The sequence below is a fragment of the Scylla paramamosain genome, chromosome 1 (genome assembly GCF_035594125.1).
Source record: "Scylla paramamosain isolate STU-SP2022 chromosome 1, ASM3559412v1, whole genome shotgun sequence".
Classification (NCBI taxonomy): Eukaryota; Metazoa; Arthropoda; class Malacostraca; order Decapoda; family Portunidae; genus Scylla; species Scylla paramamosain.
The window spans coordinates 28,076,945-28,104,923 of NC_087151.1; the positions used below are offsets into that span (position 1 = coordinate 28,076,945).

Below are 27,979 nucleotides of genomic sequence, written 5' to 3' on the forward strand. Positions count from 1 at the left end.
TATTAATTTAATTGCAGAACTTTAATTACCAACTTATCATGCCCTCCCTTTTCTTCCTTGTCCTGTACAGTAAAATCTCATTTAATTTTCTCTGGCACATCATGAATGATCAAATTGTTTTCTCTTCTCATCCTGTCTCTAACTGTCTGAGCAGCCTCATCTACTAAATTCTGTCTTTTGTCACCATCATCATTCATCGCAGTTAAGAGATTCTGGGCCTTCTGTAACACTTTACAATAGGACAGTGCCATGCCCTTAACATCACTTGTTTTGGATAATGTTGAAATAAAGCTAACATTCTTCTCTGAGGCTAGTACTTACTATATCTGTAGTACAGTAGTATGGTTGCTGAATGTAAAGCAGTATGCAATATCTTTCACAAGCTTACAGATGGTTAAATAAAATTAGGAAATTGGGTGCCATGACAGTGCTGGGAAGTGGCACATCCTTGTGTGTGATGGATAGGCAGGCACTGATTTACCCCCAGTGAAGGTGTGTTTGTCCGTGCGTACATATGTCACATCTGTTGGGCAAGCATGAAATTAGTCATGGTGATTGATTCTTTTGTTTGAGAATGCTGCCACTAGGCAATTAAAAATACAAAATTAATTTAGCCAGTCGTAGCATTTTATTTTATTCTGTGGAGGGAGAAGCAGCTCTATTTGAAATATTGGTCTGAGGAAAATGTCTGTCGGTGGTGGGTATTGCCGCGATTATTTCCAGTGCATCATCAGATTTTTTGATGATAAATAAGGTAATGACTTCAAACTCACTTTTTAGCCTTGCCAGTTATGTTAGGCAAGTTTGGTTAGGTTAGATTAGTTTAGTTAGGTTATGTTAGTTTGGTTAGGTTTGATTAGTTTAGTTAGGTTAAGTTAGTTTGGTTAGATTGTGTTAGCTGGTGGTGGTGGTGACAGCCAGCTGGTGGCCATGGGCAAGTGGCAGCCAGTCCTCTTGGAGGGAACATGAGTGAGTGTTACAGTTGTGTTACTTACTTATGAGGATGAAACTAGTTTTTTTTTTAGATTTCAGTCAGTTTTGTATTAATCTGTTTTTTTGTTTTTATTGCAAAACATCAGTTTCTGATGAGGGGTCAGGAGGGGTAAAAAATAAAAACTAATGATTTGCAGGAAAAACAACATATAGATTAGTTCAAAACAGGCTGAAAACTACCAAAAAAACAGCAGGATAGCCTTTATTTCTTACACACACACACACACACACACACACACACACACACACACACACACACACACACACACACACACACACACACACACACACACACACACACACACACACAACGACCAATGTTTGAAATAGTAGCCATTTGAAAAAAAAAAAAACGAAGAACTGTATTTCAAGGAAAACAAGATGTGTTAGGAGGGTAACATGTGTGTGTGTGTGTGTGTGTGTGTGTGTGTACAATAGCAAAAGTAATATAAATAAACCTCTCTTCACCAGGAACATCTCCTTGCTGCATGGAGCCTTCCAGTAGCACAGCATGTCGCCATGTCCAGAAACCTTTTCTTTGTTTCCTGACCATAGCTTTTACCTTTGCTCACATACAGAAAATACAAGGTTTATTTTCTTTAATTCTTTTACTAAAATATCGTGAAGGAATAAGTAGACATATAATATCTTCTCAAATTGAAAACTCTACTTTATCTTGTATGTGAAGACCTTCAAGTTACAATACACCTCACTGTTTAAGAGTTTAATGTGCATATAAATGTTTTCTGTCATGCTTTCTGTGCTGTGTGATGTTGCAGTGAAATGGTTGCATTCCGGACTAAGTTGTGAGTCACACACGTCTATCAAGCAGCAGGAGTATAGATTGTGTGTTTTCCCTGCAGGTGGTAACATGGAGAGCAAGTGGAAGGACCTTGGGAGACTTCTATAACTCAGGAGCAAGAAGTACACCTTACTGGAGCCTTGTGACTGACTGGTGGTGGTGACTGCCGGAAGCTTGATCTACTGCCATGGGAGGTATAAAAAGTTGGCAACTTGTCATTCCAAAAACTGGAGAAATAAAAAATCTGCAGCACTTTCAGTTACAAGAATTTTGGATAAGAGATTCTCAGTTGTATATAATCAGAGTATTGTTGAGAGCATGATAAATATTAAAATGGTCATGGTGTGTGTGTGTGTGTGTGTGTGTGTGTGTGTGTGTGTGTGTGTGTGTGTGTGTGTGTGTGTGTGTGTGTGCGTGCGCGCGCGCGCGCGCACATGCATATGTGGGTGTGGGTGTATATGAATATGTATGTATGTGTAGGATAAGAGAAAGGTGGTTAATAATGCATGTTTCATAAAGCAGGAGAGGCATGCTCTTACCAAGATTAGAAGAGAAGTAAGTGTGAAAATAGTGGTACAAGATAGCAAGAAATGCATCATATGGGCTGGATAAGTGCATGTGTGGTACTTTTGTTAATAATGACCGGAATGAATAAGTGTTATCGGTGAGGCGTGTTGTGAAGTGTTAATGAAGGGTTATAAGGAATGATTTGTAGTGATCATTGTGAAATAAGAGGAGAGGATGCGTGACTGAGGTTTTTTATTGCAAGATATGCATGTGAAAGGTATTTGGTGAAAAATAAGGATGTTTTTTTGGGTATTCATGGATATTGAAAGAAATAGATATGGAAGAGTTGTGGGGTGTTTCAGGATTGTTTGGGCAGGGGATGGGCTATTAAAGGGAGTGAAAAGTTTGTAAAACGTTTGTGAAAAGTAAAAAGCCATCATTCGATTGGTAGAATTAGTGTGTATGTGTGATATAAGATATATAATGTCTTCATAATCATTTTCCCTAAGTTGCATTACTCTTGCAGATGTCTGTCTACTGCTAGTGAATATCCTGTCTGCAATCAGGCTGGTAGTGCCATGTCGCAGGGTCTGACGTCAGGAAGAGCCAAATTGAGGGTGTCTACAGCCAGTACTGGGTGTCCTGCTGTACAAGTGTCACAAGTCAGGTGCCACAGCACAGTGTCAGCTGACTCCACTAGTGTATTATCTAGTCCAGGATGCATTGCTGTATGACTTGTATGTCTTTAGCAACAAATAAATTTGTGACTATTTGTATATGTGTGAAATATATAGTTTGGTAACATGTGATAGTGTAAAATAAATATTTAGTGGTAACAATTCATGCCCTGAAGGTAAAAAAAAAAAAATTCCCAAAAATTCCATGCCCTGAAGGGAAAAAAAAAGCCAGGATTGGCCCAAAATTCCCAAAAATAAACTAAGTTTAAGGTACAATTTGTACATAGAAGCCACGTCTGAGCAACACCAGAGTCACTCGGACGGGGCCTCTATGTGCAAATTGTACCCTAAACTTTGGCCAAAAAGGCCAATCCTAGCTTTTTTTTTCTTCAGGGTATGAATTGTTAATCCCAGGAAACTTGTTCATTTGTTAAAGATATTGGCATAGCATACATAACCATTATGTTCAAGATAGTATATTGAATTTTTGTTTTACTGCAGTTTTTACAGTATGGTAAGTTAATAAATACATGGTATATTGAATTTTTATGGTTTTACTGCATTTTTTACAGTGTATGGTAAGTTAATACACAACAGGATAAACTTGGCACTTATTTTCCTTATTACTGAAGTGCTGGAATGTACAAAACTTATCCCAAGCCTGAATGAAGGTGGTGATGCTTGTTGAGTATAGAAGAGAGACTTCTTACATTCTTCCTTCCCAGACTGGAGTGGAGAACTCTGGCAGAAGGGCCTGGAAGTAGTGATGCTTGCTGATTCTTGTATCAACTTGAGTGAGGAGCAAACTCTTCCTGGTGAAGCTGCCAATAACTAGTGCCTCTGCAAGTCCTCAATGTTGCTTGTCAGTCTCACCACAACTTGAAGGAAATTTCATGCACTCTTCTTGCTGTTAACTGCTTGACAATCTTGCTCCTGCTCAAAATTTTTGACTTCCACTCTTCTTGCTGCAACTTGACTTCCTTGATTACAATGAAAACTCTTGAACTAGGCCCCTTTCTTTGTCCTGATGATACTTTTTAACACCTCTTGTCAGGCTTGAAGGTAGAGACACGGCCTCTCTTCCTGGTGGAACTTGATTCCCTGATTGCAATGGAGAATGTCAGGCCTCATATGGCAGCACTACTTGATAACCAGATGCCAGTAGTGCAGTAGTAAGTGTTGGTAGAGATTCTTGTAGCTGTTCATGAAGTGGAAACCGCACACTTCACACCTGTAAGGAAAACAAACCATTATTTCCTAGACATGTGAAACTTATGTGCTGAGATTCTTAGTAATGTGTTTGACAATTGATTCTCTAGAAAACTGAAGACAAAAATAATAGGAGAATGTTAGGTATAGAAAATATGCCGAAATTCTTACTATGAAATATCTGGGGATTAATTCCTTAGAAAACTATGACTAGACAAGAAACATGACGGGGAAACAAACAAATTTAAAAAGTACAACATAGTATGAGAACTGCTGAGATTTATTATGTGAGTGCGTGAGCGCTTGCGTGGGCGTATGCATGAGTATGTGTGTGCATACAGCGTTATTAAAGGTGTGTGTGTGTGTGTGCTGAGTGCATGTACTTACAACAAAAATAAACATATCGTATATATATATATATATATATATATATATATATATATATATATATATATATATATATATATATATATATATATATATATATATATATATTATATATATAAAGGAAAGTAATGACCAATCCTACTTAAACCAATTGTTAGTGAATAAGCAGAAGGAACAAAATAGCGGCCAGACATACTAATCCAACGTGGTTTTACGTACTCGTATATTAATAATCTCAACTTCACTTCCATGATTCTCACCTCAGTAAGGTAAATCACACCTCAGTAAGGTAAATCACATGTTAATCACCTGGACAAATAAGCAACTTCCCATCTGGTCAGCGTACTTCTCTCACCTGACAAGCTTAATTACGTTACCTGCAATCTAATCACCCTTGCCGCTTAATAATTCGCAAATTGCTAAGCTTATTATTCCCCTGAACATACAACTTCCCACCTGGTCAGCATATTCATCTCTCACCTGACTATGCTTAACTACAATCACCATCTGCCAACCTAATCACATCTATCAATCTCACCTGGTCAACTTTAGGCCTGGTGAGTCATATCAGCTCATCTGACAATCACATTGCCTAACGTGGCTAACCTAATCCCCATCCCCGGGCGAACCTACCCCAATCACACCTACCCAGCCTAATGCTCACGTATCCAACCTAATCACTCACAATCTCACGAGTTACACATTAATTTCGGTTTTATTATAGTTTAAGCCATTACACACTACGTGGTAATAACCTACCTCATTTTGTTCTCACTATTCACATAATTTCTAATGATTACACTACTTGTCGGAAATTAATAATAACGCCACAATAGGCATGGGAATGCACAGCGCTCTCAACTTTTTCTAAGTCCACAGGTAAACATAAATGGTGTGTTGTTGCCTGAACTTCAGTTGTTAGGTTAGGTTAGGTTAGGGTTTTATTATAGTTTAAGCCATTACACACTACGTGGTGATAACCTACCTCATTTTGTTCTTCTCACTATTCACATAATTTCTAATGATTACACTACTTGTCGGAAATTAATAATAACGCCGTGGGCCGTGGGTAGAGACTGGGGACATTAGCTTAAACTATAAATTTACCTTAATTCCACCTAGTGAGTAAAGATTTAATATTCGGTGTTACTTTGGCTTGTTATCTACAAGGAAAAAATATCTACACCGTAGTTTGGCTTGTTATCTACAAGGAAAAAGTATCCACACTACAAATGTTTATTTTGGAATGATATATAACAGAAAATGTAATTAAAATAAAAAAAATCTTTTATTCATATTCTAGCGATGAACAGCAAGTACAATACATCGGCTAAAAATACTAAATAGAGGTCAGGAGCTTCTTTTCTCATCATCCGCCAACAGTAGTAGTCTTGGTGAGATTGAAATGCTCTTTGATTGATGCCTCACATTATTTTCAATATACGAATCTTCGCATCAAGCTAGGATCTTTCAGTTCTTGAGTATGAGCTCCGATGTTAGAATCAACGTAATATTGCTGATGATTTACGGAAAAATTAAGAAGTATGAGTTGGTTTAAATTAGAGTAAGCTGGCCAGTCGTCGGAATTTATTATTGAGCCTTCAGCGACTTCTCTCCGAATAATTGGGTGAAGTGTCTCGCGGTCTCTTCTTTGAACTTCGACACTAGAACAGACATTCCACTCATGCTTCAGACTCTCTAGCCAGATATTTTCTCTCGAAACTAGGACAAATGTTTTCCTTATTCTTGATAAGTACAACTTTTCTTGTTGTAGATCATAATATAAAGAGTAGATCGCATACCAAAGAAGGTTCATGGCAGATAGTTAAGAAGCCAAAGTAGCACCTAACATTCTTTCTATTACCAAACTCTTACCTTCACTGCCTCCTTCAGCGTCCCACCACGAGTCCTCCGCCCCTCAACCTCCCTCTCTCGCTGCTGGTGGTAAAAGGGGCCGAGCGGAGACGATAGGCTGGAAGAAGACGAGACAATGATTCATATTCTGAAGCACTTCTGCGCCGCACCTCCACTAAACAGATAAAACTCTAGATGAAGTTGCACAGGTTTTCAAAGATATCTTTATGGTTCTAGGGACAGATTAACACGATTTCTATATCATTAACAGGAGAAACAAACGCATTTAAAAACCCGGCTAATCATCTGTGACATTTGAAAAAAAAAAAAAAAAGTCGTGGTGAGACAGCAATTAAAGCGTTTCGGAATACTTAGTGACACTCGTAATGTTTTTTTTTTAATCACTGGTATTAATATGTGTGTGTTGGTATATTTGTTGGCTTGTGTAAGTAAAGTTACATACTGTGTTTTGAGTTTTATTAAAAATGTTCATGTTTTATTAGTTTGTAGTTAACGAGTGTTTGAATGATTGTTAAGCCTCTCTCTCTCTCTCTCTCTCTCTCTCTCTCTCTCTCTCTCTCTCTCCATTTATTCATTCATTTCGTTTCTTCCTTCCGTCTCTCTTTCTCTTCTTCCCCTCCCCTCACTCTATTTTCCCCCACTTCTCTCTTTTTCATCCATTCATTCACTCGTTAACCTTTCCTTCTCCCATCCCCCACATTCTTTCCTCCCCACCTTCTCTATCTCTCCGGTGCCCTCCTTTCCTTTCCCTCCCTCCCTTACCCTACTTATCTCTCCTTTCCCACGTTCTTTATCTCTCCTTCCATCACCCCTCCCTCTTGGCCCCATCACCCGTCATAGGCAGGGGCAGGGGTGACAGATGGAAGGGTTTTGAGGAATACACCCTGAGCATGAACTGTCCGAGCGTGTCTGGCGTAAAGGTGGCAGGTAGGAACCTGGGGCCAGCTCAAGGCGCGCCAGTACCTCCCTGTAATTGATGTACACGCCTAAACTGGTAGAAGTAATCGGCTGGGAGAGGCCTCCTGGTGGGGTCCCTGGTCTGGTTAGGAGGCAAACAAATTGGTGATTAAGTTTAGTTTGGTTAGTAGTGTGTTGTTTTGCTTGGGTCTGATAGTGGTGGTGGTGTGTGGTTGTGTGGTGGTAGTTGGGTGGGAGAAGTCTGGTGGGGTGCCTGGTCTGGTGGGTGGGTGGTAGAGAAAAGGTTAGGTTTGGTTAGGTTATGCTTGATGTGGGTGAGAGTGGTGATTTGGGTAGGTTTGGTTTGGTGTGGGAGATCTGTTTCTTTGACTGAAAAGTGCATTAAAATTTTTCCTTTTCTTGTGTTTATGGATATATTTGTTCTTGTCATTAAGAAAAAAAAAAAATTCCTCTTCCTTGCTCGTGAATGAATTTTTTTCCTTTTTTTTGGCAGGAAAAGCTACATTTTCCTATTCCTGACTTGAGTGATTGAAAACTTTTCCTCTGGGTGTGAAAAGACTAAAATTTTTCTTTCTCGTGTGGTTATGAAAAGTTTTCCTCCTCTCCTCGCTGTGAAAAGACCACTAGCGTGATTATGAAAACCTTAGCTTAATTGGCTGTGAAAAGAGAGAAAAAAAAAAAAAATCCTCTCTAGCTTGAATGAGGGAAAACTTTTGCTTCTCTGACTGTGAAGAAATTGTCAAATAGACAAAATAACATGCTGCCAAAATAACAGGACTTAAAATAAACGCTCAACTTACTTAGAAATACAAGTAATACATCCTGGAAACATTATGTACAAAAAAAAAAAAAAAATAAATAAATAAATAAAAATAAATAAATAAATAGAAATAAAAAAAAATAAAAAAATAGATAAGGCAAACGAGTCAATTATGCAAAAACGTAAAAAAATATATTAAAAAAACTTAAATGGTCACAATACTTGTTCCAGGGTGGTTTTGAATTATCAATTAGCGCTGGACACTGTTCATTAGTTTCTTACCTTTGTATAATAGGTAAAGTCACTTGGTGAGTTTTTGTGGTTTTCAGTTGAATGTCAAAAGGTGAACGTATAAAAATAGGTATATTTAGATATATGTACAGAGTTCTGGAGAAGGGTGTGGCGCGTACGGGACAACGGATGTCCTCTGCGTGGTACAGCGTTACACCCTGGCAAGAGACTGCCGGAGCCGGCACAAGGGACGCTTAGCGCCTTCAAAAAGTGCTGACAGTAGAAATAGGGGCGGGTTCACCGCACTCACAGTACATGAATATATTCATAATTATAACTTTCTAATTACATAAATAAGGCAAGGAAAAAGCTACTTATAGCTAAGAGTAATACATGCCAAAATACATTAGGGAGAGATTAACTATGGAGAATACTTAGATACTATAATGTAGGTGATACCGATTACTTATCGATGGCAATAAAAGGAGTACGGAAAGTTCCATGGTGTGTGTGTGTTTGTGTGTGTGTGTGTGTGACGTAGGGTGGCGTGATCATATCCGCCCCAGCCTTATGCGCCAACACCCACTATCTACACTTATGCATATATGTATACATACACTTATATTGCTAATCAGGCAAGGCATTATAAATACAATACATATTATTAATCATGTGACACCGTTACATCGCTCGGTCACCTACTTGACGCGTCCTCACGAATACAGTGTACCTAACCATGTTATGTGTATGAAACTCCTTCATTAAGACGTTTACGTCTACTATCAAGATATATAAACAAATATAAGGCTTTCCTAACACACACATATAAGAATTTTAACAAAAACATTAAAATAAGGCAAGGTGTCAGGACACTTGGATAGAGAATCCCAGGTTTCAGATATACTGGTAAAGATGTCTCTAGAGCCTCTGAAAACTCTTCTGTGTTTGAGAAGGAAAGAGTGGATAAGGAGTTTGTTATAAAAGAAATCCTTGACTTTGTCAAATTCTCCAGGGAGGTGACAGGGAAAGCCCTATATGAAAGGTCTGTCGTAAAAGCTAAGTGAATCCTAGAAGGGTAAGTGGTTAGTTTACTAGAACGTACGTGACAAGCATCTTGTACCGCATAATGTTCTAGAACCTCCTCATAGGTGGTCCCTTCTGGGGAAGTCACTGAGACATAAAAGTTTTCTGTGAAATAAAAGTAATGATATCCATGAAAATTACAATGGAAAATGGGTTTTGAAAACACATGCTTGTATGGACAGTGTTAGAGCTGCAGACGCCTCTGAACGTGTCAAGACGACTTCACAAATACCTTTTACTACAGGTAAGAAGGCAAATTGGATACTTGAACAATGGTACAAATGTAAGTATGAAGATTTACAACGTTTTAATTCAGTTAAATCTCCAATTGTATACTGTATAATGAAAAGTCCTTGGCTATTAGCACTAAGGAAGGATTCATGTCCAATGTCATCACTGAATTATTAACGGAAAATGGAAAAGGTTTAATCTCATAGGCCTCAAAATGATCCTGAGATTTAAAAGGTATGTTTACAATTATTGCATCTGTGGTCAAGGTAGCTTCTAGCAATGGATAGTAATATTAGATCATGTCCGCTGCATACACTGGTGTCAATTTGTAGGTTGACTGACCAATTTCTATTTTGTGAAGCAAATCCTCAACAGGAAATAGTGAAGTTGTTACCCTGCCATTGACAGCATCCATGTTGCGAATTATCGCTTCATTAATGGAGAGAACTGAACCCAAGGAAGTTTCAAATACATGCAAAGCTTGATCTATAACCACAACGTGATTTATCACATCTAAACTATGTAAGGCATTATCAAGCACAGTTGTTAAATCGTTCGAGTACTGTAATAACTCATTGAGGTTAGATTCTAATTTAACTATTTTATTGTGATGTAGGTTCAGGACCTTCTTATTAGTAGCTGCAACCGTTATTAGTTGATCATAATGTTTCCTTAAATCCTGTACATCGTCGTCCAAGGTGGTGCCAAAAAGATATTGAGACAATTGTCCCAACCCCTTTATGAGTCCTCCTTTGGTACGAGCGTGCACTGGATGAAGGTTGTAGCCATGCTGAGATTGGTTCAATTTCCCATACAAGAATTCTACCCTTGCTTTTAAAGCTTTGATTATGGTTTGAGAGAAAACTTGCGTCTGTCTATGCGTTTCATCAGCAAGTAAGGATTCCAATTCCTGTAAGGAGTTATCCAAAGTTTTTGAGACTGTGTTGAGGTCCGAAGGTACGGAAAATAAGGTAGAAAAAGGATATCAAACCAGAAGAACATCTTCTATTAAGGTTACTTCCCCAAGATGAGTGGTGAGAGCCCCCGGTTTGACATGCAACGCAGTGGACGCTTGTAGCACTTGCAGCATGCTCAAGTAGGTAACCAGGAGGCCCAGTGCCATCTGTAAGTAATGCAGGCAATTAGCTGCGTGAGCGAAGGTTATACCTATGTGTCTTTGTAGTGTTAGTAGAACTATCGTTTGTAACCTCATCAGAAGTACTCTCTGTTGATGAATCGATCTGAGCATTAGTCTTCAAAAAGCTGATCATTATGTACTATCTCAACAGTGTTAAGAAGATGGTCATACACCTCAGATTTGTTACCATGTAACTGGCGAACAACCGAGCGTGGACCACTAAATTTTTGGGAGATTTTGGAGGTCCTGTCTGGATGACGAACTTTAACTGTCTCCAACCTGTATCGTGACAGGGGGTCACACGTTTGTGTTGTCGAGTCATCATTTCTGCCCTAGAAGCTTGTAGCCTACTTCGGACTTTAGCATGAATATCTTTGAAAACATGCATATGTTGTTTAACATAGTCATCTACGTTGTAAACCGGAATTTGTGGACTTGTCGATAAATCATAAGCAAGATTTTTATCTTCACCATACGATGGTACAGTACTATCGTGCCACTCGTCCAGTTAAATCTTTCCCTTTGAACAGTTCAGTTACGGGTGCATGATCCGTGTAGACTGTCATTGGGTATCCAAGGATAATGTCCTTAGAATGTTTTAAAGCCCAAACTACAGCAAGTGTTTCTTGATGAGTGACAGAGTAATTGGACTTCGCTGAATTAAGCACACAACTTGCATATGCTATTCCATAGTTTTTGCCTCTGGCATCTGTCTGCATCAGTACTGCTCCTAATCCTAGAGAAGAAGAATCTGTGCAAATAATGAACGGTTCTGAATGCTCTCGGAAAGCAAGTACAGGTTAGTAGTGATTTTAATTCATTGAAACTTTGCTCATGAGCAGCCTCCCAATGGGAAGCAACATCCTTTTTAAGGAGTTTAGTAAGTGGGGATGCAATTGCAACAAAATTCTTGATGAAAGGACGGAAATATCCCGCAAGGCCTAGGAAAGATCTGACGTTCTCCACCGATTTAGGTTGAGGAAACTTCTGTACAGCCATGACCTTTTCATCCACCGTGTGGATTCCTTCACCATCGACTACATGGCCAAGAAATTTTATTTTGGCTTTTGGAAATTCCCATTTAGAAAGCTTTGCTTTAAGTCCAGCTTCTTCAAGCTTCTGGAGGACTAATTTTAAACTCTCCAGATGGGACTCTTGATCCTTACTAGCGATGATTATATCATCCAGGTATGCAAGCACGGTTTTGCCAGGTAAACCCGTGAAAATACTGCTAAACGGAATGTTAACGGAGCGGATTTTAATCCAAAAGGCATGTGTAACCATTCGTAATGGCCGCTAGGCGTACTGAACGCCGTTATTTCCCGTGAAGTGGGGGGTAAGGGAAACTGCCAGTATCCTGACAACAGGTCTAAACTAGAGAAAATTTTGTTTCCACGACCTAAGGACATTAGAAGGTCGCTCAGGACAGGTAAAGGATAATGATCATCCACTGTGACATCATTAACCCGCCGGAAGTCGATTACCGGCCTGAAAGATTTATCTTTCTTGGGAACCAAAAAGATTGGTGAATTTCAAGGAGAGCACTATTCTTGAATCACTCCCTTGTCAATCATGTCATGAATCATGTCATCTACAGTCGCTCTCTGACTATGAGGAAGACGATAAGCTGGTATATATATATATACTGGCTTAGTGTTTGGTTTTAACCTAATGTGGTGTTTCGCTCGATCAGTCACACCTTAGGATTCTCCAGGTAGTGCCAGGACGTTGCAATACTTCCCCAATAAGTCCAAGAGCACGGGTCTCATTTCGGGGTAGTCCACAACATTGACAAACGAACATAGGGTTGGCGCCTGCCCCAGCTCGGTGTCAACAGCAGACTGACTCACCGAGGAGACGCAGGCTCCAGGCAGAATACTGGGTTCTGGTACCACTTTCTTGTCATAAACCAGGCACTTTCCAAGGAAAAGACCTTGTTTGATCCTTACAGAACTTCCAGTAGTGTTCACCACCAAGGCATCAGTGACATGACCCTTTCTAATTGTGGAAAGAGTCGATTCAACAGCCAATCGCCTGACATTACCTATACCTTCAAGACAGATGTCACTGCCTACAGGAGCTTCTGGAACACGCATTGTAATCCGTTTTGCCACACGAGCAGGAATGTCATAATCGGAATTGACAATTGCTTTTGCTTCCCTCCATGCTTCTGTTATATCCTTATCTCTCATAGGAGACCGGACAGATGGAATCGTTTGAGGCTCCCCATTGGATCTTTGTCCCTTCCGTGATAAAGAACCGTTTCTGGGTTGCCTGGAAACCAAAGGTGCAGGATGTTTCATCCCTTCCAGATGTCGTCCGCAGTACATGACTGTATTTTGCTTTGGATAGATTACTATCTGGTGAGACTTCATGGCTCTTAGCCCTAACAAGCCGACAGAAGGAAGTTTAAAGTTACTGACTACATAGAAATCAGTTTGAATAGGATGAGTATTCTTAGATAGCCTTATTGGTAAGGAAATTATTCCTAGGATTTTTAGGGCTGATCCAGTGACACCAGAAAGATTCAAGTCACTTGGACGGGACATCCATTTACCACCGCGTGAATTCCGTTTCAGAATCTTGTAAGATTCTTCAGAGATCACGTTTACCGTTGCTCCAGTGTCTACAGCCAAAGATAAGCGATGCTTACCTACCCTATTTGGTAATGGCATTATGTCTGTTTGGTTGTCGACAGCATTTATAGTTGAATACACTGACATGTCAGAAGAATGTGCTGCCTCAGCATCTTGCGCATTTAGATGTTTTAGTCGGGTTTGTTTACTACAGTGCGCTGGTCTTCCCCCGACTGCTTTGTACTATTCTGACCTGTTTTTCAATTCTCATATTGATTATATCCTTACATTGTTCTGACGAGTGTTTACACTGGCCATGTATGATGCAGTATTGGGTAGTGACATCCTTGTAGCATCTTGTCCTGCCTGTGTTCACATGGGGCGATACACCTGTTCTTGGTCTAACAGAGAGATTATTCCCTTTTGCTTTGTTCTTTGAATCAGATTTATTTGATGCCAGTTTCTGGTCCTTTTGTTTTTTAAAGCATATTTTTTCAACATGACCTATTTTATGGCAGTACGAACAGACATTTCCGGGCTTTGCCATGGCTGCCGCACAAGGTTCGGATTGGTCGTCACTCACTAGTGGAGCAACCAGTGAGATTTGAGTTTCCAGGGAAGAACCAGGTAGCCCCTTTTTTTCTCTAATCAAGACTGCAAGGTCAGCTACTGTGTCTCCCGGCTTAAAACTGAAATAACTTGCGTTTTTCCTCACTTCCTCATTCACCAATGCCATGTAAAAGATAAATTCCAGAAGTCTTCTGAAATTTGTTTCTGTCATACTGTCTCCTTGGAACCAATTGTTAAGCTGTAAGACGTCCATGTAGTCTGTCACGAACTGGTGTGTCGGAATTAGTGCCTTCATTTCATGAAGAGAGTTAGCTTCAGCTGCTAACCTAACACTCACCTTGGATGCTAGTGCCATAAGATCAGTTTGGCTCTTATTCCCAAAAATTTTCAAGAAATTTTTCTTGAAATTAGCATAACTAGTCCCTATTTCACGCGGACTAAAAGCGCTGGTATTCATCATGCGTGATGCTTCTCCAGCCAATTTGGACTTGACGAAAAAGATCTTGTCTTCATCTGTGATAGGATTTGATCTCATAACATCCTCACACGAACGGATGAAGTCATGAGCCCGTTCTTGCGGGCTTTCTCCACGAAATTCTGATATTGGTTCAGGAATAGGAAGTCCCTTAATTGTAGCAGATACATGCAAGGTATTAGGAGAGCCACTAGAGGCAGAAGCAGAAGCGTTAGACATGGTCGCTACTGATAATGATGGGTATTTATTTCCTTATCTTGTAATCAACACGTTCTCATCCTCATGAGACACGGTATTTACCACTGTAGTGGGTTTTTGTTCCGTTGATAATTCTTCTGATGATCTAGTATCACTATTCTCCACTTGGGAATGACACTCCGTTTCATAAACTTCAGCTAACTTAGCTTTAGCCATAAATGTGGTATTATTAACCTTCCTTAAATAGGTATTAATTACACACTTACATTACGTTTTCATCGTCCAAAGGCGCCTCCACCTTTAAAGAAAGAATGGTTAATACTGTTAGAAGCATGAAAATTTTAAGTTAGTTGAGGGACAGAAATGAAATTATTCTAGTTATCCCTAAACACTTGAGAGAAAACGAGAGCGGGCGCTTCGTCCATCTGAAAAAGAAAACGATATTTAAGAGGCGAACTAAATTATTTTAATTTCCACATAAGTAACATCACTGTGAAATAGGTAAGTTATACATGAACCCTAACAGTGTTTGCGTTACCACAAGTGTTTTATTTAATATTGGTGTGGTGTACCACTAAGTGTCTGTACTCACGACTGTAGCCGGAGAAATTCACACAAAAAAAAAAATATATATATATGTATATAAATATATATATATATATATATATATATATATATATATATATATATATATATATATATATATATATATATATATATATATATATATATATATATATATATATATATATATATATATATATATATATCCTCTTCTTAGGAAGACTCCTTCCGTTTTGGGAAGCTCCTCTTAGGATAGTAGTGTCCTTGTAGAATCCTGCAGGATTCCTGCAGGTGGGAGATGCGTTGGTTAGCGACGGGAATGTCTGCGCCGATGATGTCTTCGCCGAGAATCTACGACGAGTAATTAGACCGAGGGGAGACCAAAGAATTGTTAGGTTTCTCCCTGAGTCTTTTAAGTCTCCTTTTTTTTTTTTCTTTATAACAAGGAGAAGTGAATCTTGGGAGTGGCAGGCTGGGTGAGTAATATAAACAATAGCAACGTGGACTGCCCACACACTGTTAATTCTTACTATACTTCAATATTTCTCACTATATCCTTCTTCTATCTTACTTCGCTTCACCCCACTTTTCTAAAAAGAAAGAAAGAAAGAATGGGTGAGTAAGGCGAGACAGTTAGGTGCGTCGCTCTTGGCCGGGTGCGAGTGTTTTGGTGTGTCAGCATAAGTTCTGTAAACAACACCGGCTCGCTCCTCTGCTCTCCTCACTACCCTGCCACTGTTCGCCGCTTTCTCCGTTCACTGTGTCTGTTCACCACTTGTTTTTCAACCACTGTTTATTGTTATTGCACTTGGCACTAGAGTTAGTTATTCGTATCTCATTAAGCTGCCACCAAATGTTCCAGGGTGGTTTTGAATTATCAATTAGCGCTGAACACTGTTCATTAGTTTCTTACCTTTGTATAATAGGTAAAGTCACTCTTGGTGAGTTTTTGTGGTTTTCAGGTGAATGTCAAAAGGTGAACGTATAAAAATAGGTATATTTAGATATATGTACACAGAGTTCTGGAGAAGGGTGTGGCGCGTACGGGACAACGGATGTCCTCTGCGTGGTACAGCGTTACACCCTGGCAAGAGACTGCCGGAGCCGGCAAAAGGGACGCTTAGCGCCTTCAAAAAGTGCTGACAGTAGAAATAGGGGCGGGTTGACCGCACTCACAGTACATGAATATATTCATAATTATTACTCTAATTACATAAATAAGGCAAGGAAAAAGCTACTTATAGCTGAGAGTAATACATGCCAAAATACATTAGGAAGAGATTAACTATGGAGAATACTTAGATACTATAATGTAGGTGATACCGATTACTTATCGATGGCAATAAAAGGAGTATGGAAAGTTCCATGGTGTGTGTGTGTGTGTGTGTGTATGTGTGACGTAGGGTGGCGTGATCATACCCGCCCCACCCTTTTATGCGCCAACACCCACTATCTACACTTATGCATATATGTATACATACACTTGTATTGCTAATCAGGCAAGGCATTATAAATACAATACATATTATTATTAATTATATGACGCCGTTACATATTTAGTAATATAGCAAATATATAAATAATAATAAAAAAAAATCAGAATAGCCTAAAACAGTCAAATGAGCAAAATAATATATAAGAAAAAAAAAAAAGAAAGAGAAAAAAAAGTTTTGAACAACTAACGCGGAAACTGAGTCCTTGTTACAATTATTACGCAAGATGCCCTCTTGCCTTAATTCCTCACCATGAGCTGTTGGAATGTGATGGGGTGTGGTGGTGGATGGGTACTGGTGGTGGCTGTGTTTGTCAAGATAGTGATGTTTGTGGGGAAACTGATGGGTGTGGTGATGCCTGGGTAATGGTGGTGATGACGCTGTGTTGCTGTTGTGTCATTCTTGGACATCATCACATTATTTTAGACATAACAGCATCACAGCCTCATTATCTTATATCTAACAGCATCACAGGATACCTTAGACATCACAGCATTATCTTACACCTAAAGGTCTGTCCACACCAGGAAACATTGGAAACAGTTTGCAAACTGTTTCGTGGAAACTGTTTGCATACAGTAATAATAATAATAACTGAAGAAGAAGGTAGATAGGTAGAGACATTGAGAGATAAGGAGAGATAGATGGCTAGATTACGTTATGTTTGGTAGATAGATAAGTGGGCAGACTGATGTGTTGACAACTACATTAATAGACAGACAGATAAATTAACATATTTATAAGCACAGCCTGCAAAACTATCACTAATGTGAAAAAAAAAATGAAAACCCTAGCAAGTGAAAAATAAATAAAAATGCCAGAAATGAGGCAATTAGGTATTCGAGAAGCTAATTCTTCTATTTATTCATGTCTACACTTAGTAAAAATTAAAAAAAAGATTACTTTAAATATTCATGTGGCCAGCTGTGGTGTGCCTAAGCTCCTGGAGTGTAGCACAAAACTGTCCCTTTCTCTCAGGGGCTGATGGGGCTAAGAGTGTGGATAACTGTGTGTGTGTGCTGGCTTGTCTGGGCCATCCCATGTGGGGTTGCCAGACTGACATTGAGACAGACACACCAACTATCACCTAGTTACTTGATGATTCACTGAGTCATTGCAGTCCCCATGGTTAGGTTAGGGGAAACCAAAGACCCCATGGGGAGATTTTTCTCTAGAGTGAGAAAGGAGGGCAGGATGACTTGGAGGGCAGCAAATGGATGGCTCTGAGACTACCACATGATTTTGATTCTTGGAATTTTTCCATTCTCAGAGCTCATGATGTCAGACTAGGGATGTGGAATTTTATATTTTTTAAAGCTTTTATTTTCACTTTTACATGCACTTTCTACAACTCTATAGGGTGTGTAATACATAAGTACTTCTTTACATTACAAATATCTATAAATAAACAAGAATTGTACATTTAACCCTAGAGAACTAATCTCGGGTGTGAGACACCTGGGGCTAGTGAAGTCATGCTGATCAAGTAATGTTCCCATGTGACAACTGCCATGTACTTTTCAGTACCTTCAGTGTTTCACAAACTCAGACAAAGGTGAGTCACGTTTCTCCGCTGCGTGCACCAGTTTTTTTCCATAAATTACCATTCAGGTGCCTTACACCCGAGTTTACTGCTCCCGTTTTATTTACAGATTGGGTTTCTAACACCCTAGTTTAGTTGGATTAGTCTCAGAGTAGAGCTAATCCATCTGGGAGAAAACTACAAAAGAAGGAAATCAGCAGTTTAGTTTTTTTTTTTTTATGAATATTTTTCTAAATTGTCATTTAAAAAAAAAATTTCATACTTAATTTTTTTTAATTAATTGAAAAAATGTAATTAAGGGAAAAAGTAATAAATAATAGGTCTAGGTATTAGTTATATACTGAAAATTAAGTGTGTTAATGTTTACTTTAATAAATCTGTGTATTTGGTATGGTTTTTCAATTTTCCAAAATGGGTGTGAGAAACCCAAGTTTAGTGATAGTGTAACTGGGAAACAAGTTTAATGATCTAGGGTTAAGAAAATGGATGTGCATCTGGCACTATTCCACATCTCAAGGCTATGGCTACTACACCTGCAGTTCTCAAAGAATAGAACTTACTATGAATTTTACAACTTTCAGTTATCCTTTCCGATTACTCTGAAGTCTTGTTTCCTATTTTTTATGCCTTACTGATTATAGATTTGATAAGTAATTTCACAGGAGAAAGTAACATTTTTTTATGATGATTTTTTGGGAAACACAGCAGCCCGCCCTGTGTAGCCAATTCTGCAACATTTATAACCAAAATCTTTATCCCTCCAATACTGTAGCTTTCAATTTCACTTTATTGCTTTGACATTATATGTATGTTGACATGGACATCGAAATACCAAATCCCCTAAGTATGTCTCGGTTTCTACAAAAGTATTCAGTCTATAATAACTCCAAGCCCAAAACAGGTATGTGTATGAAAACATTCACTCCTGACCTGCCAAAATATTCTTTGTTACTGTTAGTAACAAGTCATATATATATATATATATATATATATATATATATATATATATATATATATATATATATATATATATATATATATATATATATATATATACAAACAAAATTGAAGGCCATAATGTGGCTCAAAAACTTAATTGTATATATGTACTAAATACTTTACAGGTTAAAAAAAAAACTTACACCACTACAAAATCTGCAAAAATTCCTTCACTGCTGGTGTGCACCTTTCACCAGGAAAGTTAGTGAATAGAATGACGGGAAGTGGAGACACATAAAGGAATGCAGGTGGCTTGTTCTGCTTTCAGGTTCATAGGAAACCAGCCACTAACACTAATTGGCTGGCTGGCCTGTGCTGTACCCACAAGCAGCAGCAGCAGCAGCCCTGAGGTCCCTTGAGGCACCCTAAGACACCAGTGTGGTGCAGAGGTATTGTCTTTTCCTGACTCGCCACATGAATGAGGCACCAAATTTTCCTTGTATTCAGCCCTACTGGCTCAATGCTTCATGAAGCAAGATCTTTTCTGTTATTTATTCCTACCCTGTCTTGGCATAATTCTGGCAGGTTACCTAGCAAGCACATGTACCTTCCTCCATCACAACTGAGGACCTGCCTTCCAGCCCTGACTTATGTACATCTTCCAGCCATCAGACTCTGTACCTCCCTGACCTGCAGTGTGCCACTCTGTCCATCACATCACTACACTGCCCTGCTCTGTCTCTACAATCTGAACACAATAACTGGCACATAACATTTCCTTTGTTCTCTCTTCACTGACCCATGTCACAACAATTCCTTGCACTCTTCCCTTCCCTCCCTCCCTCTTTAATTCCCTTCTTGCTCTGACATAGCTGCAGCAGCAGCGGCAGCAGCAGCAGCAGCAGCCAGGAAGCACTGCTGCTGTGTCTGGGGCTGAGTGTCACACATGGCTGCTTGCAGCCCCCCCACCACCCCCCCAGCAGCCATCCCTGCAGCCCCTGCTGGCCCCTCACACATCCTGTAGAGGCTGGGCTCCGATCACCGGGGCACCGGCTGTGTGGTAGGCTTGGGCATCTTCTGCAGCAGCGCCTGGACTTCCTTGCGCTCATCATAGGTCTTCCACAGCTCGTACAGGTTGAGGATATAGCGTGTTATCTCCATGATGCGGTCCAGATCGGTGTTGAGCTCAGCAAACCATTGCTTGCAGTCCTTCTGGTGCACCACGCATGCCATGTGGATGCAGGCTGTGCATGGCAGGTGGGTAGGTTAGGTAAGTTAGATTAGATTAGGTTGGGTTAGGTAGTCAGGTAGGTTAGTAGGTAGATTGGGAGAATGAGAAGGGGGCCAGAGAGGTAGGTAGGCAAGTAAGCAGGTAGGAAGGTAGGAATGTAGGCAGGGGAATGGTGAGAGAAGAACAAGTCATGCAGGAAGGGAGCCACAAATGGGAGAATAATAATAATAATAATAATAAAAATAATAATAATAATAATAATAATAATAATAATAATAATAATGATAATTATATAATAATAGTTATAATAATAATAATAAATAATAATAATAATAATAATAACAGCTATAATAATAACAACAATAAGATAATAATTTCATAACACATAACATAACATATAGAAATATTATATCAAATGTGACTAAGAGTACCTGACCTAGACCAAGGCATTACTAACAGATAAACCCATCTCACAAAGGCCAACAGTACTTAACTTATCTTAACCTAACCTAACACACTCTTCACCTGAGGCAGTACCTAACCTAAACCAAGGTGAATCCATAAACACTCACTTAAGACAGTAATACCTAACCTAACCTAAGGCATTACAAACAGATGAACCCATCAATACTCCCCTACCCTAGGAAGCACCTACCATAACCTAACCTTATCTAATCTGAGGCATTACTAACAGATAAAGCCGTCAACACTTACCTAAGACAACAATACCTAACCTTCCCTAATCTAAGACATTACTAATAGATGAAGCTGTCAACACTCAACCAAAATAGCTATGCCTACCCTAACCTAACACAAGCCATTACTACAGGTGACTCCTCAGAACTCACCGAGGGCAATCTCATAAGGCGGGAAGAGTAGACACACATCCGTCCTGAGGCTGTCATTGACAATGCGCCAGGCCAGCTGCAGCACCTCCCCCTCCCCCCCCAGATCTTGCATGTACTGCACCAGTGGCCTGCAACATAGGCAATGCAGTCAGTATGCTACTGAGGTAAATAAGTAAGTGCTCACAACCAACACTTCTGACCAACTCATAATCAAACTCCTGAGAAATATTAGTGCAGGTTATTTACTTATATACTTTGTCATCTTTAATATTCTAATATATACACTTAAAACCTTTCTCTCAACACACAAACTCTCAACACTTGTTTCCACATTCATGATTCTCTTCTAATTAAACTTCTGAGAAATGTTAGAACAGGATATGTAATGCATTATTTAACATTCAAATATACACTTCAACCTTTTCTGTCAATGGTCCTTCTCCATTTAAACTCCTGAGAACATTAGACCAAGGCATATACTCATACTTTGTCATTCTCAACACTCACATACACACTTGAACTATCAAGACAGACCCTCAACACTGTTTTCCTCACATCACACTCTGGGCCTTCTCTAATGAAACTATTGAGTTCTCCCTCCCTCACTGGCTCCATGGTGCAGTGGCTAGCATGCAGGACTACAAAACTGAATCCAGGCTGGGAAAGTCAATGCACAGCTCATCCACCTCCTCATCCTTCCTTTGGGTTGGTCAATAGAGAGTTAAAAAGTATTAGTACTCTTAATCTCTCATCCCTTTTACTGATGGACTCTGGAACTCGTTACCTGCTTCTATATTTTCTACTACCTATGAATGTAACTGATTCAAGAGGAAGGTTTGAAGACACTTCTCTAATTTTGGATAATCCTTCCTTAGGGCTGGTCAATAAAGACTTAACCAGTATTAGTATTCTCAGTCTTTCATTCCTTTTACTAGTAAACTCTGGAATTCCCTACCTGCTTCTATTTCTCCTTTCCCTATAATTCAAACTTCTTCAAGAGGGGATTTCAAGACACATCTCTAAATGCAGTGCTCTCTCTCTCTCCCTCTCTCTCGAATGCTACGAATACTCTCCTCCACTGCTACACATCATCTCTACTATCATAAGCTCTTCTATACTACTATTACTGCTGCTTCTACTAACTACTGCAGGTGTCACCGCCTCACCTATAGGGCTGATAGACGATGAGGCAGCAGTCCAGACTCTCCAGCAGGTAGAACTCGCACTCAAGGATGTGGTTGGTGCGATATGGGAACTCAGTGGTGTAGGCATAAGAGAACTTGTTTTTCACTGCAACATAAGTTTAAGCATTACTCCCTGAGATGCTGAGGTTAACTGGGGCATGGTCTCTCTCTCTCTCTCTCTCTCTCTCTCTCTCTCTCTCTCTCTCTCTCCATGTTAGAGAACACTAACAAACAAGCCAATGAACAGACCAGCCACTCACCCACAGACTGGCAGGTGGAGATGAGCCTGCTGTTGGAGATGACGCCGAACTCCTCCACTTTGGATGAGAGGAAGACGCTGGTGGGGGCAAGCAGCAGTGGGTCAATGCAGCGCAGGGAATTCCGGGCATAGAACCTCTTGAGGAACGTGGTGGCTGTGGCTATCACCTGTTGCCGGAGCTTCAGTGTCTCACCCAGCTGCTGGATGACTGCACACACACACACACACACAGATTAAATTGTAACGAGTCTCCATTGTAATGTAGCACTTTATAAATCTGCCATTTGTTATGATCAATACTGTTTTTATACACATGCACAAAATAAATGGATAAATAGAATAAACAGAAATATCTGAATAAATAAATACCTAAATCAAATCAAATAAGAAAAAAAAAGAGAAGTATGTATTGTCAATTCAATGCACATTTCCAAAACACACACACACACACACACACACACACACACACACACACAGATACACACACAAATAAGAATACAAATAAATAAATAAATAAATAAATAAATAAATAAATAGATAAAAAAAATAAATAAATATAAAATAAACTCATAAAAAAATAAAATAAATAAATAAAATACTACTACTAATAATGATAATGATAGTAACAATAAAAACACTTACAATTAGTGAAGAAAATCATAATCTTTTGGTATTCCTCCTCAGTGAGCACCTCCAGGTCTGGCCGGCGCTCCTGGATCAGGTCTTGACTGTCCAGGATCCATTGCTGGCTGTGGGACACACACCACACCATTACAGTACACTGCATCACTACACACTCCAGCTTGTTGTGACACACACCACACTATTACACTCCATCACTACGCTCCAGCTTGTTTTGACATATTTTTGTCCCAAATTGTTTGTTTTTCTTCCTAATTGTGCAGCTGTACATGCAACTATCAGGTAGAACTTGACAGCAATAGACTCATCTATCCTTCCTCTTCAATATGCAATATACTTGAAGTTCACAAAGAGAATGGTTACTTGTTCCATGGGAACTTTGTGGACATTTGTTACAAGGACTGTGAAGGCCTGCTGGTACTTAATCCTGGGGTGAAACATTGCTTACTGTCTGAGAAAAAAAGTGCAAAAAGTGTGGAAAAGAATGCCATTTAGATATGCACAAAAAGGCATTTAGGCACAACTTGGGTGTCCTTTTCTTGAGATCACTTGGCGTTTTGCCAAAATCAATATTATGTTGAACAATCAATGGCACCGGTACCTTCTGACAATGAGAAAGAAGAGTTTGAACAACCCCCCATAGTTAGGTTAGATTAGTGTCCATAAGGGGGGATTGCAAAGACCCTGGAGGTTAGGTTAGGTCTGGTTAAGTTTGTCTTTAAGAGGGGTCCAGGAGGGGCTGGACCCCAAAGTCCAAATTTGGGTTAATTTAGTTTCCCAAGCCTAACACTCTGCTTTCCCGTCAGGTCCCCAAGCTTATTCGAGGGAAGTGAGACCTATTATAAAGATTATAACAGAATATCTATAGCAAAGTCTCATGTTCGACACTCTAATACAGTCAAATAAAGTTAACTAAATTCGTCCAACTAATTCACAGTATGGGCTGGAGTGTTCCTTGTCGACTAGGCCACTAATAAGAGCCAGAGTGCAACTAATTTGTGGCCCTACCGGGTGAATAATCGCCAAAAAGTAACAAGAGTGACATGATAACCACTCACACTTTCCAAGCGTCACTTCTCCCTCCAAGCAACACCTACCACATGCAGGACAAAAAATTACTCCCAAGCACCCCTTCTCTGTGCGTCATTTGAAACACAGAGCTAATTTCCAGCCACTTACTAGTGAGCGCTCTGCCAGAAGTTCCCCGCCATTTCTTGGTCGTCGTGTTAACTGTTGACGTCGCTTAGCTGCCGAGTCGGCCGAAAAGCATCTTCATCTTGATCTTGATGGTACAGGTGGCACAGGATCACTCCTGAGCCAGGCCTTTGGATTGTCAACTCCTGTAGAAAGGGGAAAAAAAAAAGAGAAACGAACAGCATCCTCTATCCTAATTGTTCATACACCTGGCACGCCACATTCTCTCCAGAAACTCTTTTACCGCCTCAATCATCCTTTCATTCGCCTCTCTACACAGTCCCAGCAACAACACCATCCATTCCTTTCCTGTCTTCTCCACTCTTTCATTCCTGTCATGCCCTAACTCAGTCAGTATCACTTGCATCATCTCATTCCTGTCTCTGGCATACTTCACACACTCCAGCACCACATGTTCCACCGTCTCATCCTCTCCCATGTCACACATCTGGCACACTTTGCTGCGGGACTCAGACCACCTGTAACTCCTTGCATTCACATCCATACACTGTGCCCTCGCTCGGAAGAGAAGATCACCGCCCAGGCTTCCATCATACCACCTTTCATACCTCGGGGCCTCTTTCTCCTTGTACCATTCCAGGGTCTTCTTTCTTTCCATTTCATTCTTCCATTCATTCAGTCCCACACATTTCACTTCTTTGTCTATCTCATTCTTCCATTTTCTCACATCCCATTCGGCTCCCACTCTGCCTCCTCTTGTTACCACCCATTCACGCTCATTTTGATTCCTACCAGCCATTCTTATCGCCCACACAACTTGCAATCCATTCCTGTCTGTCATTCTCATGCATCTCTTCCTCCATTTGCTTCCACTTTCATTCCACAGGTACACCTTCCTTGCTATTCTTGCATCATCCATTCTCTCAAGCCTAATCTTGTACCTAAGTGTGGCTTTTGTGAGTCTTTCTCTAAAGGTGCTCCATCCCATGTCACCCCTCAAGGCTTCAACTGCTGTGCACCTCGGTGCACTCAGTGCCATCCTTGCTACTCTATTCTGGCCCACTTCTAACTTATCAATTTCACTTTCATTCCATGCAATCACATCCATACCATACATTATACATGGCACAGCCACACTCTTCCACACTTCTCTCAACACATCATACTTACTTGCTCTCATCCTTGCCGCGCTTCCCAGTCGACCTGCCCACTGGTTTACCAAACTTATCTTTTCATTCTTTGCCTTTGCACACCCACTAGGACTCATCCTCATCCCCAAGTACTTGTATTCTTGCACCTGTTTCAACTCATTCTCTCCAAGTCTCCATACCACATTACTTTCATCCTCTGACCTATTCACAATCATTAATTTGCTTTTCTCACTGCTAAACCTTACTCCAAAGTCTTTACCATAGCCATCCACTACATCCAACAAACTTTGAAGCTCATCTGCCGATTCACTCATAACAACTATGTCATCTGCATAAAGGAGCACACATACTTTATCATTCCTCACACTTACCCCTACATTCATTCTTCTCATCCTGGCTGCTAGCTCCTCTGTATACAGGCTAAAAAGGGTTGGTGACAATATACAGCCCTGCCTAACTCCTCTCTCACTCTTCACCCAGTCTGTTTCTATGTCTCCTAGCCTGTATCTAGCTCTTGTGTCCACATACATATTTTGCACTATGTTAACTATCTTTGCACTCAATCCAATCTTTTCTAAGACTCTACCTAACATTTCTCTGTTCACTCTATCATAAGTTTTCTCTATATCCAAAAAACCTAGGTACAATTTACCCCCATCCTTCTTTTTTTTCTCAATCATTTCATTCACCACAAACATATTGTCCTCAGCTCTCCTGTCCCTACGAAAACCATTCTGTTCTTCACCCAGCACTCCAGCTCTCTCAATCCATTTACACAGTCTCTTATTCAACACTGCACTGAAAACTTTACCTATTGTATTCACTAATGCAATTGGCCTGTAGTTCTTCAGCTTATTCTTACTCTTAAATCCTCCCTTATGCAACAGACACACTCGGCTCTCATTCCACTTTCTTGGCACTCTCTCTTCATCCCACACTCGGTTGAATAACTCAGTCATTCTGTCTATCACTACCTCCCCACCATTCTTGTAGAACTCATAGGGTATATCATCTGGACCTGCTGCCTTGCCATTCTTCTGCCTTCTCACACACCTCTCCACTTCATCCCTACTGATTCTTTCATCCAGTTCATCTGCATTCTTCCTTTCCAGTGTTACACATTCTTCTCTCACACTAAACATCTCACCTACCCCACCTACTTCTTCCCAGAACCCTTTGATTGCCTCCCTGATTCCATCCTTCTCTGTTATAACTACACCCTCCACTTTTAGACTCTCCACACCAACACTACCTGACATATTCTCACCTCTCATGAACTTGTACCATTCACGGCCACCTTCCATACCTTTCTCCCTTAAAGATTGAATCACGCTCCTTCCACTCTTCACTTTAGCATTCATTATCATTCGTCTTGTCAACCGCTGCTGCTTCACATACGCTGCCCATGCATTCTGATACTCATTCTCTGCCTCATCGCTTTCATGCCTCTTTTTCCTCAGCCATCTACACTGTCTACTCATTCTCTTTCGCTCCTTCCTAGCCGCTCTGATTTCATCGTTCCACCATGGTTTACATACATTCTTTCTTCTACCTACTCTCACAAACCCTATCTGGTTCTCAGCAGCACCCCTCACGTCCTCAACCAGTTTCTCATTCAGATGCTCCACGTCATGCACACTTTCGTCGTCCCAGCTTCTCTCACTCAGATCAACCTGAAAGTTCTCCCACCCTACATCTCTCAGTCTCCACTTCTTTCTCTTACTTGCCACTTTCACTTCATTCCCACCCTGCATCAAGCACTCCACAACCAGCATGTTGTGATCGGACACGATATCAACCAAACCATCCTCATCTATCCACATGTGTGACACAATTTCACGCATTCTTCCATTCACCAACATGTAGTCAATTGCCGATTCCTGTTCTCTTGCACTCCAAGTCACACGCCCCTCAGCCAAAGTAACGTTCAGATTTTCCAGCTCCAGTTCATCAACAAACTCTCCAAGCATTTCACCATTCCTGTTCACCTGTTCCCCCAGTATTCCCACATGTGCATTCATGTCACCCATAATTAGCACTCTCTCCTCTCCATGCTCTCTCACAACTTTCTTAAGTATGTCATACTTCCTCCTATTTTCCCTCTCTGCTCTTTCACCCATGACAGTCATGTACGCTACCACCAGTACCACCTTCTCTGGTCTGCCACGACCATCCATGCATTCCACTCTTACTGCAAGCACATCCTCACTACTTGTACACTCCCCCACATCAATCTCCTCTACTTTCAGTCCTCTTTCTTTCTTGTAGAGTAGGGCTACGCCTCCTCCCAGTGTTTCCTGTGCCTTACGCCCCTTTCCAATCATAACATACTCGCATCCC

The 27,979-nt window shown here is 40.2% G+C and overlaps 2 protein-coding genes across 4 annotated transcripts; both read right to left on the bottom strand.

Annotated features, from left to right (window-relative positions):
• Nucleotides 1–3,517: 3,517 nt before the first annotated feature.
• On the bottom strand, nucleotides 3,518–16,283 carry LOC135102840 (uncharacterized). 3 transcript variants are annotated; one of them, XR_010269799.1, is made up of 3 exons: nucleotides 16,108–16,283; nucleotides 6,451–6,547; nucleotides 3,518–4,210 (listed from the first exon to the last, which is right to left on the bottom strand). XR_010269799.1 is itself a non-coding variant. In XM_064008418.1 (3 exons), the coding sequence occupies exon 1, from the start codon at nucleotides 14,649–14,651 to the stop codon at nucleotides 13,596–13,598; it is 1,056 nt and encodes a 351-aa protein (XP_063864488.1). In that variant the 5' UTR covers nucleotides 14,652–15,271; the 3' UTR covers nucleotides 3,518–4,210; nucleotides 6,451–6,547; nucleotides 8,411–13,595. The 3 variants fall into 3 exon arrangements, 2 of the variants coding, with proteins under 2 accessions (XP_063864488.1, XP_063864480.1); XM_064008418.1 differs by lacking the exon at nucleotides 16,108–16,283 and adding an exon at nucleotides 8,411–15,271; XM_064008410.1 differs by lacking the exon at nucleotides 16,108–16,283 and adding an exon at nucleotides 7,213–15,271.
• Nucleotides 16,284–17,982: 1,699 nt separating this feature from the next.
• Nucleotides 17,983–24,664, bottom strand: LOC135102850 (cyclin-C-like). The gene is made up of 6 exons (XM_064008436.1): nucleotides 24,513–24,664; nucleotides 23,334–23,440; nucleotides 22,693–22,899; nucleotides 22,415–22,538; nucleotides 21,249–21,376; nucleotides 17,983–20,413 (listed from the first exon to the last, which is right to left on the bottom strand). Exons 1-6 carry the CDS (start codon nucleotides 24,542–24,544, stop codon nucleotides 20,208–20,210), a joined length of 804 nt encoding a protein of 267 aa, XP_063864506.1. The 5' UTR covers nucleotides 24,545–24,664; the 3' UTR covers nucleotides 17,983–20,207.
• Between the last annotated feature and the right edge of the window lie 3,315 nt (nucleotides 24,665–27,979).